The sequence below is a fragment of the Mytilus trossulus genome, chromosome 2, assembly GCF_036588685.1.
Source record: "Mytilus trossulus isolate FHL-02 chromosome 2, PNRI_Mtr1.1.1.hap1, whole genome shotgun sequence".
NCBI lineage: Eukaryota > Metazoa > Mollusca > Bivalvia > Mytilida > Mytilidae > Mytilus > Mytilus trossulus.
Window position 1 is genome coordinate 1,532,536 of NC_086374.1, and position 15,752 is coordinate 1,548,287.

At 31.4% G+C, this 15,752-nt stretch overlaps 2 protein-coding genes across 3 annotated transcripts; one reads left to right on the forward strand and one right to left on the reverse strand.

Annotated features, from left to right (window-relative positions):
• Positions 1–26: 26 nt before the first annotated feature.
• On the forward strand, positions 27–7,413 carry LOC134706218 (wolframin-like). The gene is made up of 5 exons (XM_063564954.1): positions 27–142; positions 1,417–1,620; positions 1,888–2,091; positions 2,737–2,876; positions 3,934–7,413. The coding sequence occupies exons 1-5, from the start codon at positions 109–111 to the stop codon at positions 5,740–5,742; spliced, it is 2,391 nt and encodes a 796-aa protein (XP_063421024.1). The 5' UTR covers positions 27–108; the 3' UTR covers positions 5,743–7,413.
• A 1,546-nt stretch (positions 7,414–8,959) lies between these two features.
• LOC134704848 (myo-inositol 2-dehydrogenase-like) lies at positions 8,960–15,250 on the reverse strand. 2 transcript variants are annotated; one of them, XM_063563629.1, is made up of 8 exons: positions 15,198–15,250; positions 13,748–13,968; positions 12,864–12,939; positions 12,160–12,263; positions 10,933–11,060; positions 10,403–10,635; positions 9,664–9,835; positions 8,960–9,193 (listed from the first exon to the last, which is right to left on the reverse strand). In XM_063563629.1, the coding sequence occupies exons 2-8, from the start codon at positions 13,957–13,959 to the stop codon at positions 9,084–9,086; spliced, it is 1,035 nt and encodes a 344-aa protein (XP_063419699.1). In that variant the 5' UTR covers positions 13,960–13,968; positions 15,198–15,250; the 3' UTR covers positions 8,960–9,083. The 2 variants fall into 2 exon arrangements, with proteins under 2 accessions (XP_063419699.1, XP_063419700.1); XM_063563630.1 differs by having other exon boundaries at positions 13,748–13,872; positions 15,198–15,221.
• Between the last annotated feature and the right edge of the window lie 502 nt (positions 15,251–15,752).

Genomic DNA, 15,752 nt, shown 5'->3' on the forward strand with positions numbered 1-15,752 from the left:
TCTGAAGTTGAAAAAAAAAGTATTTTAAACTCTCTTTGGTAGTCTGCAATCACGTGATAATAAACATTCAGCGTTTCGGTCATGTGACTCACAGGTTAATTGTTCAAAATGGCAGAAGTCGACAAAGTTGTCGATGAAAAAGGTACACAGCTTTTTATATTTATTAGCATCTGTTTATGAACCAAACTGTATTTATGAATACAGGCTTATGTTTTCTCTAATATATTTAAAGGATGCATATTTGTAAAATGATAGACATAACTTTTTAATTTCGTCAAGAATTTTTACACCCACATTATTGTACCTGTCAGCATTTCCCATGTGCAGTCATGTGTAACGACCTGGTCATCATTAACTTGATTAAAACGAACACCATACCCATAAAAACTGATCAATAGTGTGTTTTTCTATAACACTTTTAATAGGAATCACCAAAAAAAAATGTTGAGATAATAAAAGTTTTATACCTTTTATAATTCTCCAAAATGATAAAAAGAAATGAATAATTATATATGTAAAAAAATTATGTATCATAATTTGATGACAAAAAAATGCAAACTTAATTATTCAACTAGTTGCCATGCCAAATTAATACCTTATTCACGTTGAAACATTTAACAAGAAAAGAGTTTTTTTTATCATGTTTATGAGCATGATGAGATCCAAATCAACAAAAGTCACAACTTGTTTGATAATGTCCATGCAGTAGGTATCAGGTTTACGGTATATGTGATAATGTATAAAATGGGAAATGATTATATGTACATTGTACTCTAATTATCATAATTATACAAAAATGTACTATGTCATGTACATGTATGTTGAACATTGGAATTAGAGATATTTAGAATTTTATAAAAGTAAAGAGTTTTGGTTTCAATGCCAATGAGTTATTCAAAAGAAGTGGGTGTTAGCAATTATATGCCATAATTTAGCTATCAGAAATGAGAAAAACCCAAACAGTTAGTCAGATATAAAATACCCTGACATGAAAAATGAGAAACAATTAAAACAACAATCTCACAGCCTAATATAAATGTATAACAACAAAAAAATAAGACAGACATGAACAAACAACAACCACTGACCAAAAGGCACCTGACATGCTATATCAAGGCAAATGACAAAAAACAAATTGTACATCCCAATAATGTACAAAATATGTTTTACAAAAACATTACTGCATACCATCAAAACATAGGATATAATCTTATGGAGATTCAATAGAATTTAAAATAAAATCCATTTATATGATGTTAATAGCATTACTCTACTTTTATGCAAATGCTGCATAGGCCTTAGTTAATCTATTCTTCAACATATGCATGAAATGGAGTGAATATATGTACATGTATGTTTCAATATTTTTTTATTCTTACATGTTATAAAACATTTCGATCTTATTTTTCCTAACAGATATAGCCAAACTTGAGAAGGAAGCTGTTAATGGTGATGACGAATCTCAAATAAAACTAGGCAAACATTTTTTAACCTTGGCAGACTCTGAAATTAAACGTGAGATAAATGGCGAACAAGCAGTAAAGTGGTTTATACAGGCATCTAGACAGGGAAATGATGAGGCTACACAACTATTACAGAAATGTCAAAAAACGAAAACTGGTACACATATATTAACAATTCTTTTATTTTAACTGTAATTTGCTGTTGAAATTTCTTAAATACTAGTCTTAATTGTTTTCATGGTGACTATAAAAAAGGTAACTTAAAAGTTCTGACATCATTTTTGAAATTTGTCAATTTAAGTGGAATGGTAGTATACAAAAAAACATGCAAAAATATAAATAAAAGATCATATAAGTAAAAAATGCCATATGCATTTCCTAATGTAAAACACATTCAGAATATCATACATTGTTTTGTCTACAGGTATAACAGAGTTTAACAAGGAGGATGTGGAATGGTGTGTCAATACAAGTAACCTGGAGAAGAAAGTCAGACAAGCTGCTAGAAAACTCTACACTAAGATGAATGACACTCATAAAGAAGTATTGTCTAAAGAGGACTACATCACAGCTGTAAAGAGAGTGACAGGAGGGGATGTACTGGAACAGAAATTACTCCTTGCAGCAGGTACCAGTCTTTTAAATCTTTTGTCACGTCTTTGGCTTGCTGCTTACACCTTCTTAACCAGTACTAGTTTTGGAACCCCTTGCTTCAAGCCTTGAGGTCATAAAACTTTCGAGCATGATTGTCATAAAACTTTCAAGCACAATTTTTGTACTCAGACTCGAGAATCAACCAATCAAAAAACTGGATTTTGTGTTTAGAGCACTTATTTTGTACTCGGAGTACTGTTTAAAGTTTTATGATGTACAAATTGTAAAGACTGCCAAAATAAAGTGAAAGAATCAATTTCTTAATTAATATTTAGACAATTTGTGGGCAGGCAAATTAACAGGCTTGTTTGACTTTTTTTTGGTGGTGTCACAATAATCAAATAAGAGAAAGTACAAAAATTTGATTTCAAACATGAATTTTGTAAATATAGACAGATGATTACGCATACCAAATTTATAAAAGAAACGACAAATTTATTGTTTGATTTTTTTCAGTAGAACATGTATTTATTTGTAACTTATGATATAATGATGTTGTCTTTTTAATTCTCTTTTAATCCTCATTATGCTATGAACATTTACAAATTTAAAGATGTACAAATATTAAAAAGCAGAATCTCCACAATAAAAGAAATTTGATTTATTTATATTTGTTTAGGAAAGAAGATAGGTGATTCTATCAATGAGACAGAGTTTGTCAAAATCTTGTCCAAGAAAATTCAAGGAAACCTTACATTAACTTCAGAAGAAACAGAGGAACATTCATCTGAATATAAAAGTGCTGGCATTGTTACAAAAGTAAGTTATCTGAATATGTTGCAAAAAATCTGTATACATTTTGAAGTATGTACTGAAGATTCAATGATGGCCTTCAGCTGTTTCTGTTTTTTGGTGAGGTAGTTGTCTCTTTGAAACATTCCCCATTCCCTTTCTCAATTTTCTAAATTTATAAGAAAAATATAGAGCTAGTAGAGGCAGTGTAAACACATGTTTAAATTGTCTTGAAAATATACAGATGCTATCTAGAAATTTTATTTATAAAAAAAAAGATGTGGTATAATTGCCAAGGAGACACCTGTCAAAAAGAGACCAAAATGACACAGACATTTTAACTATATGTCACCGTAGGGCCTTCAACAATAAGCAAAACCTATACCGCATAGTCAGCTATAAAAGGGCCCTGATAAGACAATGTGAAACAATTCAAACGAGAAAACTAACGACCTTATTTATATAAAAAAATGAAGGAAAAACAAATATGTAACACATAAACAAACAACAACCCCTGAATTACAGGCTTAGTTCATAAAGAATAACAAAACATACTGGTAACTTTCCTGAATATCGAAAAACAAATTGAATGCATTAATTGAAAATTGATTTATTCATGTTTTATTTGCATCAAATTCAAAGCCATAAAGAAGATGACAATTGAACTGTTTGTAGGAGATCAAATGTCCATTCAGCAATAACAACACCAATAAGTATTTAAAACATTCTCATACATCGTTTGAAAATAAGGAGATGTGGAATGATTTCCAGTGAGAACTATCCAACAAAGTTCAAATGAAGTGGATATAAGCCATTATAGGCAACCATACAGCTTTTAACAATGAGAAAAATATACCCAGTTTAGTTGGCTATAAACGGGTCTGACATGCATGGCAAAATAAAAATGACATGATAATTTTACCAGGAGCAATTAAGAATTTGAGATTGTTCTTTTTCTCAGTAAAAAATGTTACGGTAAACAATGTCATAACTCACATCATAGCTTTATAAAATGTGTAAAGATTAAACAATGTTAGTTAAAGATAGAGAAACACTAGTCATTAATATTCTTTTCTTTTTGCAGGTGTACAGATACCCTAAAGAAACTTTCCAAGCTATATTTGAACAAGGATTTGAAACAGTATCTAAAGAAGGAATGAATTGGGTGACGTCTTTGATTCCAACAAATCAGATACAACTCTTAATACTATTTTATTTGTATAATTTTATATCAACTCCAATGATCCTGTTGATTGTACCTTTATTAGTTTTCTATTTAAGTGCTTTGGTGATGATTGTTGCTACGGTTCAGATGTTTTACAAGAAGAAGAAGATGAAGGATGCTGCAGCTCTGGCTAATGTACTCAAAACTTACGATGTTGGAGTAGATGTCAACGAAACTCGCTCTCAGTACTCGTGGAATTCATTAACACCATATTTGGTATTCTTTGGAGCATTACCATTGACTGTTATTAGTTTTTCTTTAGCTAACAAGATGTATATTCCTTGCTCAGAGTTCTGTATTCTTGCTGGTGCCTTTGCAGGACTTTGTTTTACAGCACTAAGTGACAGCCATGATATGCTGATGATTCTAGCAGTGGTATTCAACTTAATTGCATCTTTACCAACGTTTGTAAATAGTCTACCACAGATTCCGTTCATTACAGCAGCTATTAAATTAGTACTGGGAGCAGGGTTCTCCATTGAAGTAGGAGCAGGATTCCAGATTAATTTGGGACTACCAACAGTCAGCTACCTGGTGGTTCCAGTGATGTTTATATTGATGGCAGCACGTGGATCATGGAAAGGCACCTATCAAGTACTGGTTCCCCACCTGGTATGTTACTTTTGGTGGCAGCTCATGGTAGCAGTCTTCCCTTTTACTACATGGAAAGGACTGATACGTTCTGCTGTTGGCTATTTCTTCTTACCTATGCTAATACCTTTGTCAGTTCTCTTGATAATTGTTGGATTCTTTTATGTTGTCTACAAACTCTTGATGACAGCTGTGTTTGGAAAGTTAGTTGTAACTTTACTGTTGGGAGGATTAGCATTCCTATTGTCTCAGACTAAAACCCTGTTTGGAAAGAAAACAGATAAAAAGTTAGGAACAACAAAGAAAATAGTAATGGGAGTATTTGCAGTGTTGGCTTTGCTACCGATGATCTTTGTACAGCTACCAACATCTAAAAAACCATCAAAGCAAGTCATCGCTTGGGAGGAGTACAGGGGCATTTGTGCTCTGAATGATGATAATTCTGTTCCAGAACAATTAGCGTGCAGTTCTTTCATTGGATCCAGTATAACGTGGACTGGTACCTTCAAGGAAGCTAGAATAAGTAAAATAGAAAATAGTGTGGAACCAATGTTGAAAGGAATGCCAGGATTTATAGCCAATTACCTCCGATGTTCATATGGAGGAGAGTATGGTGATTGTAATGACGAGACAAAATCTGATAAAGAAAAACAAATATGCTCCCTGATGACCTCACTTGGACATGAATGTCATCTTAATAGACACAACAGCTATTCTTTTTCACTCCAAATTAAAATGGAGGAGTTTGAGAAAGGAACTTTGATCTTAAATGCAGGTAACAATTTTAAAGAGACACTGAGTGCATTAGAAGTGAAAGACAGGGTAGAATTTTCAGCAACATTGGTTGATGGAGCAGGGTCTCTTGCACCACAGTTTAAATTGAAGAGTATTAAATGTCTTAATAGAAACTTAGACGTTATAGCAGTCATGGTGGACAACGATGAAGATTTAATATTACAATCAGCCAATGAAGCTATAGCAGTTGGTTTTAATTTTTTCTGGTACCCATTAGCAGAGTATATACCTGACAAAGGCTTTCTGGCAGAGAAAGAAGAGGAGGCAGCAACTGTAGAATAATGATTATTGTGGCAGTAAACTTACCATAAAATAGATGTTTGGTTCTGATTAAAATGCTCAGTGAGTCTTATCTCTATACCTTTGTATTTGGTTTGTGAGAATAAAGATATATGTATGTCTTTTAATTTAAGTCTAAGTAGGTTTATTGTGTAAGTGAATGCTTCAAAAAATATCATAATGTAAAGTTCTTTTTTGCTAATTTTTTCAGTAATGATTATTTATTTAGCTAGAAAAAAACCCAACAACATAAGACTTACTGTTTATATTATAGATACAAATAATTTGCTTGAAACAAAAATAGATTGATTTTGCACATCTATTTATATATATATATATATGCATAATAGTTTTACTTAGGATGTTTAGAACATTTTTTTTAAATTGACAATTGTAAGCTATGAAAAATCTATTGACATTTGTTGAATTAACTGAATAATTTGAATTTAGAATAAGTAAAGGAAATTGTCTCTTTTTACCTCTTATTGTCTCCCCTTCCGTTTGCCAAGCGCATAGTTATAAATGACAAGTAACATCCACACTATCTAGATTGAAGATGTAAAAGGAACTGATAATATTTACATATCTAAGATACCTTAAAATCCTTTTAAGGAAAACAACATATTTTTTTTACACATTTAAATGAGAATTTCTCGTAACTATGTGAAAGACTCATCTTTAATGTATTTTACTTTTTTTTATTATGTGTTTTGAAATGTCATAAAGCAATACAGAAACTTCACTTTTTTCCAACAGAAGACAAGAACAATTTTAGTAGATCTGTTGATTATGTACACACATATCTATATAATATTTGTCGACAATTATGTCAAACTACAAGATAATTGCAGGTTCCTCCAAATATTTGCTAAAAATCTCCCTCTTTAACAATTTTCTTGAGAAAGTGTAGTTAAATTTTCGAATTTTCTCATGTTTAGAAACTTGTCAAAACAGTGATTATAACATATAGAGTTCACATGATCATGATGTTTATGTAATTTATTAAGAAATGGTATTATTCATAGATAGTAGATCGATAGATTTGATGAAAACTTTTTACTTAAAACAAGAAATAAAATAGAAATAACAACTGATAACCAGAGAAAAATGTATATTCTTAAACTTATATTTTGCTAAATAATTTTCCACATATTGTGATCTATTGATTTTGAAGTTTAAAAGTTAACACATGTGAAAATGAAAATCATTGTATTGAAGTTATAAAAAAGGGAATATTATATATATGTCATGAGAAATAATGAACTGTTATGATATAGAAACTTCTGATTGATTTATTGTATGTCAAGCTACTGTTTTTGTACTACAATTTTGAAATTTTATTCACTACTACTTAACACAGTTGTATTTATTGTTGTACATAAGTCTAGTACTAAGTATCATGCTTTTGTATTCTTGTTATATTTATATTGTTATTATGAGAAGTAGTACTTCCTTTATAGTTTAATAGATGCTTTATTTATATCTGTCTGGTTGTTGGATTGTTGATAAAGATTTATAATCAAATAATATATATATATATAGTTACTGTTTTGTTTATAGTAAAATTTATTGTATATACTCAGCCAAGTCTTTCTACTTAAATTGAAATAACATTTGTAAGAACTATTTTTATATAATATTTTCCTATTGACGATGAGGATTAGTTATACAGTTGTTTCATTTATTGAAATTTTAACTTCCATTTCAGTTTGCAAATTGTGATAATTTTTATACATTCTTATATATTCCTTGACAAAACATGTATTTATTCTTTTGATATATGTAGTAGATTCATTGCCTTGGACGTCTTCATGTAGGACATATCTCTTATTGTACATTTGTGCAATTAAGTGCCTTTTAATTTGTCAAAGTTTGTGAAAATTTGACTCATGATACAAGAAAGTTTATTTCTTTATATCTATCCTGTTGACATGAACCAGTTCATTGATTATACATTTAAAATTTTGGAACCATTATGACTGTATGTTATAAAATTTATCCTATAAACTGTTTTTATTACTATCCTTTTTCAAAATGATTAAAGAAAATAAAAAATGATTGTGAAGGAAATGACTAGTGAATGAAGGCAAGTTAACAAACAGATATTACAAACATGTAGATTAAAGCTACATATGCAATATTTTTTTTACATTTTTAAGTTTTATATATTTCTTAGGATTGAAAATTATTTAAGGCAAGCTTTTTCTACATACTTTGCAATTATATCTATGCATTTTGATATTTATTAACACTTGGTAATAAACATCTGTTTTATTCTAGTTTTGTGATTACTTGTTGTTATGAAATTTAGGTAAACATACTATATAAAAAGAAAATGAATAATTGCCAATTAGACAACTCTCCACCAGAGACCAAATGACATAAAAGTTAACAACCACAGGTTATCATATGGCTTTCAACAATGAGAGAAACTAATACTGCATAGTCTGGAATCAAAGGTCTCGATTGACAAATGTAAAACAATTCAAACGATTGTAATAGACTGATAAAACAATGAACGAAGTACATATTTGATAAACAGCAAAAAAGCAAATTCCACTGAATAACAAGCTCCCGAATTGGGACAGGTACATACACAATGTGGTGGGGTTAAAGATGTAAGTGGGTATCCATCCCTCGCTAACCTGGGACAGCGTTAGCATTTAAAAACATTTGGTTAATTTGGTGTTTTAATTGCTTGTCTGAATATATCTCAAAACTTGACATTTGAATACCGAGGATGTATAAATGTTTGAGACTAAAACTATGTCTTTAATATGAGACTTCGTGGGATTATATCGTTTGCATTCATCTTTTTTTTGCGGATAATTGTTTTATTGCTATCAATGCTATAGTTTACGCCTTCCCTTCCCCTTCCCTTTCATAAATGTGACCTACCGAATTTTTACCGGATTTGTTATCACATAAGCACCATGACGGGTGCCACATGTAGAGCAGGATCTGCTTACCCTTCCGGAGCACCCGAGATCACCCATAGTTTTTGGTGGGGTTCGTGTTGGTTATTCTTTAATTTTCTATGTTGTGTCATATGTACTTTTTTTGTCTGTTTGTCTTTTTCATTTTTAGCCATGGCGTTGTCAGTTTGTTATAAATTTACGAGTTTGACTGTCCCTTTGGTATCTTTCGTCCCTATTTTACACGAGACGTGTCTCGTCTTATGTGACATCGATCAGCGGGAAATTTAAGAACAAATGAAAAACATTTTTTAAATTGTTTAATCGATCCCAAAATTGAAAGTTATGAAAACATAACTATTTTGATGCATGTAGATCCACATAATATAATTGTTAGTCAATAAGATATAACAATGAATGATAGAGTAACTACGGGATATAATATACTTTAGAACCAGTTTGTAGAGCTTCCGTCAACATATACACAAGCTTTGTTGCCATTATAACACTTTCACCAGTCACAGAACATTCTTCTTCACCTTAAAAATATGAATAACATTGATATTATGTGTATCATTCACTGAACGTTTATCTGCCTTTAACTATTGTATCTACTTTGTATTGTGATTTTCAACCCCGCTTTTTTTGGTGCAGTTCTTAATTTGTCGACCAACTTGTTTGGTGTTTTATGTTGTGATATGTATAGTGTTGTGTTTCTTTTTTTACCATGCCATTGCCAGTTTGTTTTCGATTTATGAGTTTGAATATTCCTCTGTTATCTTTTGTCCCTCTTTACCAAGTTGGAAAAGTTCTCGTACGTTATATCTCACATCTTATGATGTAATGTCACAATCTTTGTGGTGTAAACAGCAGTAGCATCAACTAAGTGTTTGCAAAATCTTATCAAAGTGAGTAAGCTTATAGGCGAGTTCTAAGAAAACACAACAGTGGCGTAAAATAATTGGGAACAAATGAGTATTTTTTTAATTCTGTGTAACATACGATTTACCTTTAACAACGTTGATAAAATGAGACATTTCTGCAGCAAATGAGTCCAGATATCGGTCTAGAAATCCATCCACTAAATGGTATGGAGACAGGTGTGTGCCTTTGTCGTCAGTGATTTCTAACTGGGACTCTCGTATGTTCGTAATATCAACCACCTGTTTTGTTCCTAAAATCTATAAAGAAATGATAACTTTCAGAAAAGACTTGTTGTAATTCACGCATCAATATTAATATAATGATATTTGCTGCGAGTGTGATGTTTAGCGCTATAAAACCAGGTTCGATCCACCATTTTCTACATTTACAAATGCTTGTACCAAGTCAAGAATATGACAGTTGTTGACCATTTGTTTAATGTGTTTCATCATTTAATTTTGCAATTTCCGTATTGAATTTTCTTTCTTTTTTTTCTGTTATTTTACTTTGTATTTAGTGGAAAAGAGTTGGCAAAGAAATAAAAATCAAAATTAAAAAAAAAAATGAAAATTTCACATTTCTAACATAAAAATCTGAATTCAAGACATATCAAAAGAATAAAAGAAAACAAATGAGCAATAGACAAAGCATAAATGAATCTGTTAAAAAAATACACAATAACTTTTCTAAGCATTAATACTGTAGCCAACGTTATTTTGTTATACATTAGTTTCTAACGATTTTAATGATAAAAAATGTGTTCACGTGTCGTTAAAGCAATTTTTGTACGTTATATCTACCATAAAAATAACAGAGATACATACTTGTACAGACTGCTGATAACCTCCACATGTCATCCGGTTAAGGTCTACATGTACTAATGTACCATTCTTGAATTTTATCAATCCCATGGCCGTGTCATATTCCCCGTACGACTGGAATCCCTCGGATAACACTGAAGTATGTGCACCAATAGCTGTGCAAAATTCTGGTTCCTCTCCTATCATCCATGCTATGTAATCAATGTCATGTATTCCCATATCTAAGAATATTCCTCCTTAAAAAAGATAAGGCTAACAATTAAACAGAAACAAAACAACCAAACAAACTCCGAGAAACACTCTTAACAGAAAGTCCCTTATCAAATTGTAAAATCAACAGCTCAACATATTAACAACTAAATCTAAAAAAACAAATGATACCAAAAAGGGTCAAAGCGGAATATAGTTTATAAACTCATTATAGATACCAGGGTTAAATTTGAATGAAATTTCTAACATCATAGAATAGGGACCATCAAAATAATGAGCAGTCTTTATTGAAGTATTCACTGTCACCTAACAGACTCCATTACCTTTGTTGTGAGCGAAATATTCCAGGTTTGTTTGATTATCTCGGCTTTCCATCTTGACTGTACGAATTTCACCGAATGCTCCATTTTTTGCAAGGAGGCCAGCTTGGGCAAACTGTTTATCAAAACGTCTACAGAAATAGATATACACAAAATAGTTCACAGTGTAAGGCAATACTGTCTAATCTGTTTTTCTATATCGTGTTGGATTTTTTCTAATATCTTCAGCTTTAAATTATCATTAAAACCTAAAATACTTTAAACGTTTAACCTGCGTTAAAACTGTTTTGAGTTGAAAACTCGAGTGGAGGAAAATTTTCTTTTCAGTCTGTGCCTCTTACTCGATATTGACACTACTTAATGATGCTTTTTTATTGTTAATTTCCATATGTTTTCTCATTTCTCCGCAATGTTTTGAAGGTCCATGATCTCCAAAAGGGCAAGGATTGAGGAATAGAATAACAACTGATTTAATGAAACATGAATATAAAAATATATATAAAAAACAATCATTAATATTTTACCATGTTTCTAAATATCATTCACCATAAGCTGAATTAGAATTTTTATAAACACTGTTAGATTATTAATATTTACCGTAGTAAATGTATTTAACAAAATGTTTCCTTGCAATGTAAGTTGAATATGCTCAATCTATTTTTTGTTGTCATTTGACTTTTTAATGCCCTCATTGAATGACTGTTTTGCGTCTTACATGTTTTATTTGTTATTCTCGTGGGATTTTGTCTGATGCTTGGTCCGTTTCTGTGTGTGTTGCGTTTCGGTGTTGTGTCGTTGTTCTCCTCTTATATTTAATGCGTTTCCCTCGGTTTTATTTTGTTACCCCGATTTTGTTTTTTTGTCCATGGATTTATGAGTTTTAAACAGCGGTATACTACTGTTGCCTTTATGTTTTATACTCACATTCAATGATAATTTTACCTGTGTAATGCTCATATTCGATGACAGTTTTACATGTGTAATGTTCACACTCAATGATAATTTCACCTGTGTAATGCTCATATTCAACAATAATTTTTGCCAGTGTAATGCTGACATTCAATGATAAATTTCGCCTGTGTAATGTTGTCTGCTGACATTTAACGATTGTTTTTGCCTGTGTAATGCTAACATTCAACGATATTTTTTGCCTGTGTAATGCTGACATTCAACGACAGGTTTTGGCTGTCTAATGCTCACATTCAATGATGATTTTGCGCTGCCTCTTACCTGTTTAATGCACACAATAAATGCTTTCCTTGTCGTTTAGCTTCTTCATAACAATCCTTTACATCTTCAACAGAAATGCATAAAGGCTTCTCACAGAAGACATGCTTACCTACAAATGATACACTAATAAGTATCATTATTATCATTATTAAAGTAAAATAACTAAAATTGCAAACTCCGAGGAAAAATCTAAATAGACAGTCCGTTGGCAAATGACAAAAATAAGGCTCAAATACACCAAACGAATGGATAAAAACTCTAATCATTTATCAAGCTATATTGTTACATTGTGCCAATAACAGTACAAAGTAACTGTTCACACTTTACGTTGTGCTATGAACGCTGCTTTTCATAAAGATGCAAGGGTCAGGTATTCGAAGAAGAAGCTCTATTTTTACTTAGCCAAAACTTGCAACCATTGGCATTCCCTCCCAATATAATAACAAATCTCGCTTATGTGTCACTTTGAAGTCGTGTCGTTAAGGCTTGTTTAACACACAGGTTTTTTTAAAGCCTTGTTTCTGATGCTTAAAAACTACGATTAGTAACGATATCAGTCAAAGTTTTGTTTTGGTGGAAAAAAACAGGGTCAAATCATTTTTATATTAACTTTGTTCTTATGTTTTTGATTTTTCGTATGCACAAAAAAGTATTCAAATCAAACAGTTATACTTAACCAGTGCGTCAGAATCTATTGAAAAAACCTTACCTGCTTTTAGTGATTTCATTATGAATTCTTTATGAAGTCCAGTTGGTACACATATTACTACCATTTTAACTCTGAAAGAACGATCATATATTGTAAAGGAATACACAGTAGTGACAGACACTTAGTGTATACTAATTACAGGTCCGTTTGTAGATAAGTAGTCAATAGTGATACATTGGTAGGTTTAATTCTATGAGGAAAAACAACCGAAATCGACTCTTTACATACTTCCGGTCACCATCATGATATGTCGGTGTGGGTCTTCCCTTTCTTTTGGCGGTCTAGAATGTTTAGAATGTCTATAAGTATAGTCATCTGATCTGACATTTAACGGATTGTAACATTTTGACCGTGTGTAAATTGGAATATTGGATGATGCATGACAAGCAATAAAGAAATGCAACAGTAGCATACCCCTGTTATATACAAATTTACAACAATATACAAGTATAGCTTTTGCAGGAGGTTGTTTACCGAGAATGTATCGACCTGAAAGAAATGAGGTCGATGTATTATTTTTGGTCGATTACTCCTTGTATTGACCTTAATCACAGGCTGCAATTATTATCCACGTATTACTAATTTCTGACCGTATTTGTATTAAATGATTGACCTGGAAGAAATATATAGGCTGAGGAAAAAATTGAGGTCGATATACTATTTTAGATAATAAATAGTGTTATGATTACATTATCATAATTTTGTAAAACTGCTATATTTTGGGGCCAAAAAGGGGTCTTACTGAACCTACTCCTTTGTCAAAATATACAAATTATTAATATTACAAAGTATATAAAGTTAAATACTGGATTAGCATTAATGAGTCAATGCAATATCATGCTAATTTTTAAACACGTGGCACATATTTTAAACGATTACCTGTCGTCCGCCATCACAGTTTCGAATTGATCCGGTGTTGTTATACTTGTATCAACAAGATTATACAAGTTGGCTAATTCCTTCAGATTTCCATGAACAGCAATATTGTCCACCATCCAGTGAACCTGAATACAATGACTGTTTATCATATTTTTCAAATGAACCTGTCCAATACGACCAACACCAATTATAGCAGCACCAATACGGTTCATCTTTATCAACTGTAAACAGATGTTAACATTTGTGTTATAGTTTAATATTATTATTAATGACAAGTTGGCCTAATGTCAATTATAAATAGATTAAAAAAGTTAAAGAATTGAAATTTCTCCGGTTGTGTACAGGTTTCTGAGAAAATACTTTCCAATGCAGAAGTAACTTTTGGATTTTATATATTCCGAAAAAGGTAAACTAGTATTTTGCAGGTGTTCATTGTACACTATGTTTGTTATGGACAGATACTGAACACAATGCAGAGGGTTTTCGCGCTGAAGTTTCAACAACTATAGGTTAGAATAACATTGTCGGAACTATGTAAGATTTCAGACGGCTTTTTAAACATTGTTCCAAAAAAACTAAGGATTTTCTTATCCGAGGCATAGATTACCTTAGCCGTATTTTGCACAACTTTTTGGAATTTTGAATGGTCATTGCTCTTCAATTTTGTACTTGTTTGGCATTTTAACTATTTCGATATGAGCAACACTGATGAGTCTTATGCAGACGAAACGCGCGTCTGGCGTACTAAATTATAATCCTGGTATCTTTGATAACTATTTACACCACTGGGTCGATGCCACTGCTGGTGGACGTTATGTCCCCGAGGGTATCACCAGCCAGTAGTCAGCACTTCGGTGTTGACATGCATATCAATTATGTGGTCATTTTTATAAATTTCCTGTTTAAAACTTTGAATTTTTCGAAAAAACTAAGGATTTTCTTATCCCATGCATAGATAACCTTAGCCGTATTTAGCACAAAGTTTTAGAATTTTGGATCCTCCTAAATTATAATCGTGGTATTTTTGATAACTATTTACCAAAAACAAAAATATATAAAAAAAAATTGCACATGGTGGATAGGTATCTTAACCCCTGTGAGTTTTATTACAGCCTAGGGAACTGCATTTCAGTTTTGATATTATTCAAGTGGAAATAAGTATTACGTAAACTTTTTATTATCATTGGCTCGGAGATGCAAATGAGAATGCAAATCGTAAAGTTGTAGCAAGTTAAGACATTGGAATAATTAGTTTTCAACTTATCTGTACACATACGTTAAAACTTTAAGTTGAATATATACAACAGCAATTTCTTATTTGCCAACGTTCCAGAAACATGTGATGGTAGAGTAAATCACATTTAAAATAGACCTACATAATAAATTATTAATATGGATTTATAGATCAAGAGTAAATTGCAATGAAAATAAATTTGCACCAAACACTTACTTTTCAAGACAACGACCATGAAACTCGCATCTGTTAATGTATTAAATATAGAACTGCTTATCTACCTTTATATAAACAATCCCTGACCTACCTTGTTACATGTATGTATTTACATTTTCGGTCGGTCACTAGAAATATTGTTACGTAGGCAGATTAATTATAACATAGTTTTTCTGCCTTTATATTGTGAAGACAGGCGCTTTAAAATGTACTTCTTCCAGATTTATTTTGTAAAGTTGGGTACGTTAACTTGAATAACACTCTTAGTTTGGAAAGATACTTACTCGAAAATGAAACGATAAATATGACCTAATTATACCATGGACAAATACGACGTGCAGTCCTTTCAACATCATTCACAGTATTTCGAACGACATATTCTATTAGATCTCTATAATATGAACTATCTTCCTAAAATTTTATAGAGTGTCCTTCCTATGCAGCAAACTATAACTTGTTTAAAAATTATATACTCGTAGTACTGCAGAATTTTCCGTTGATAAAGTACTGTGTTAGTCCAAATAATTATGACGTCGTCACAACATTAATCTAATA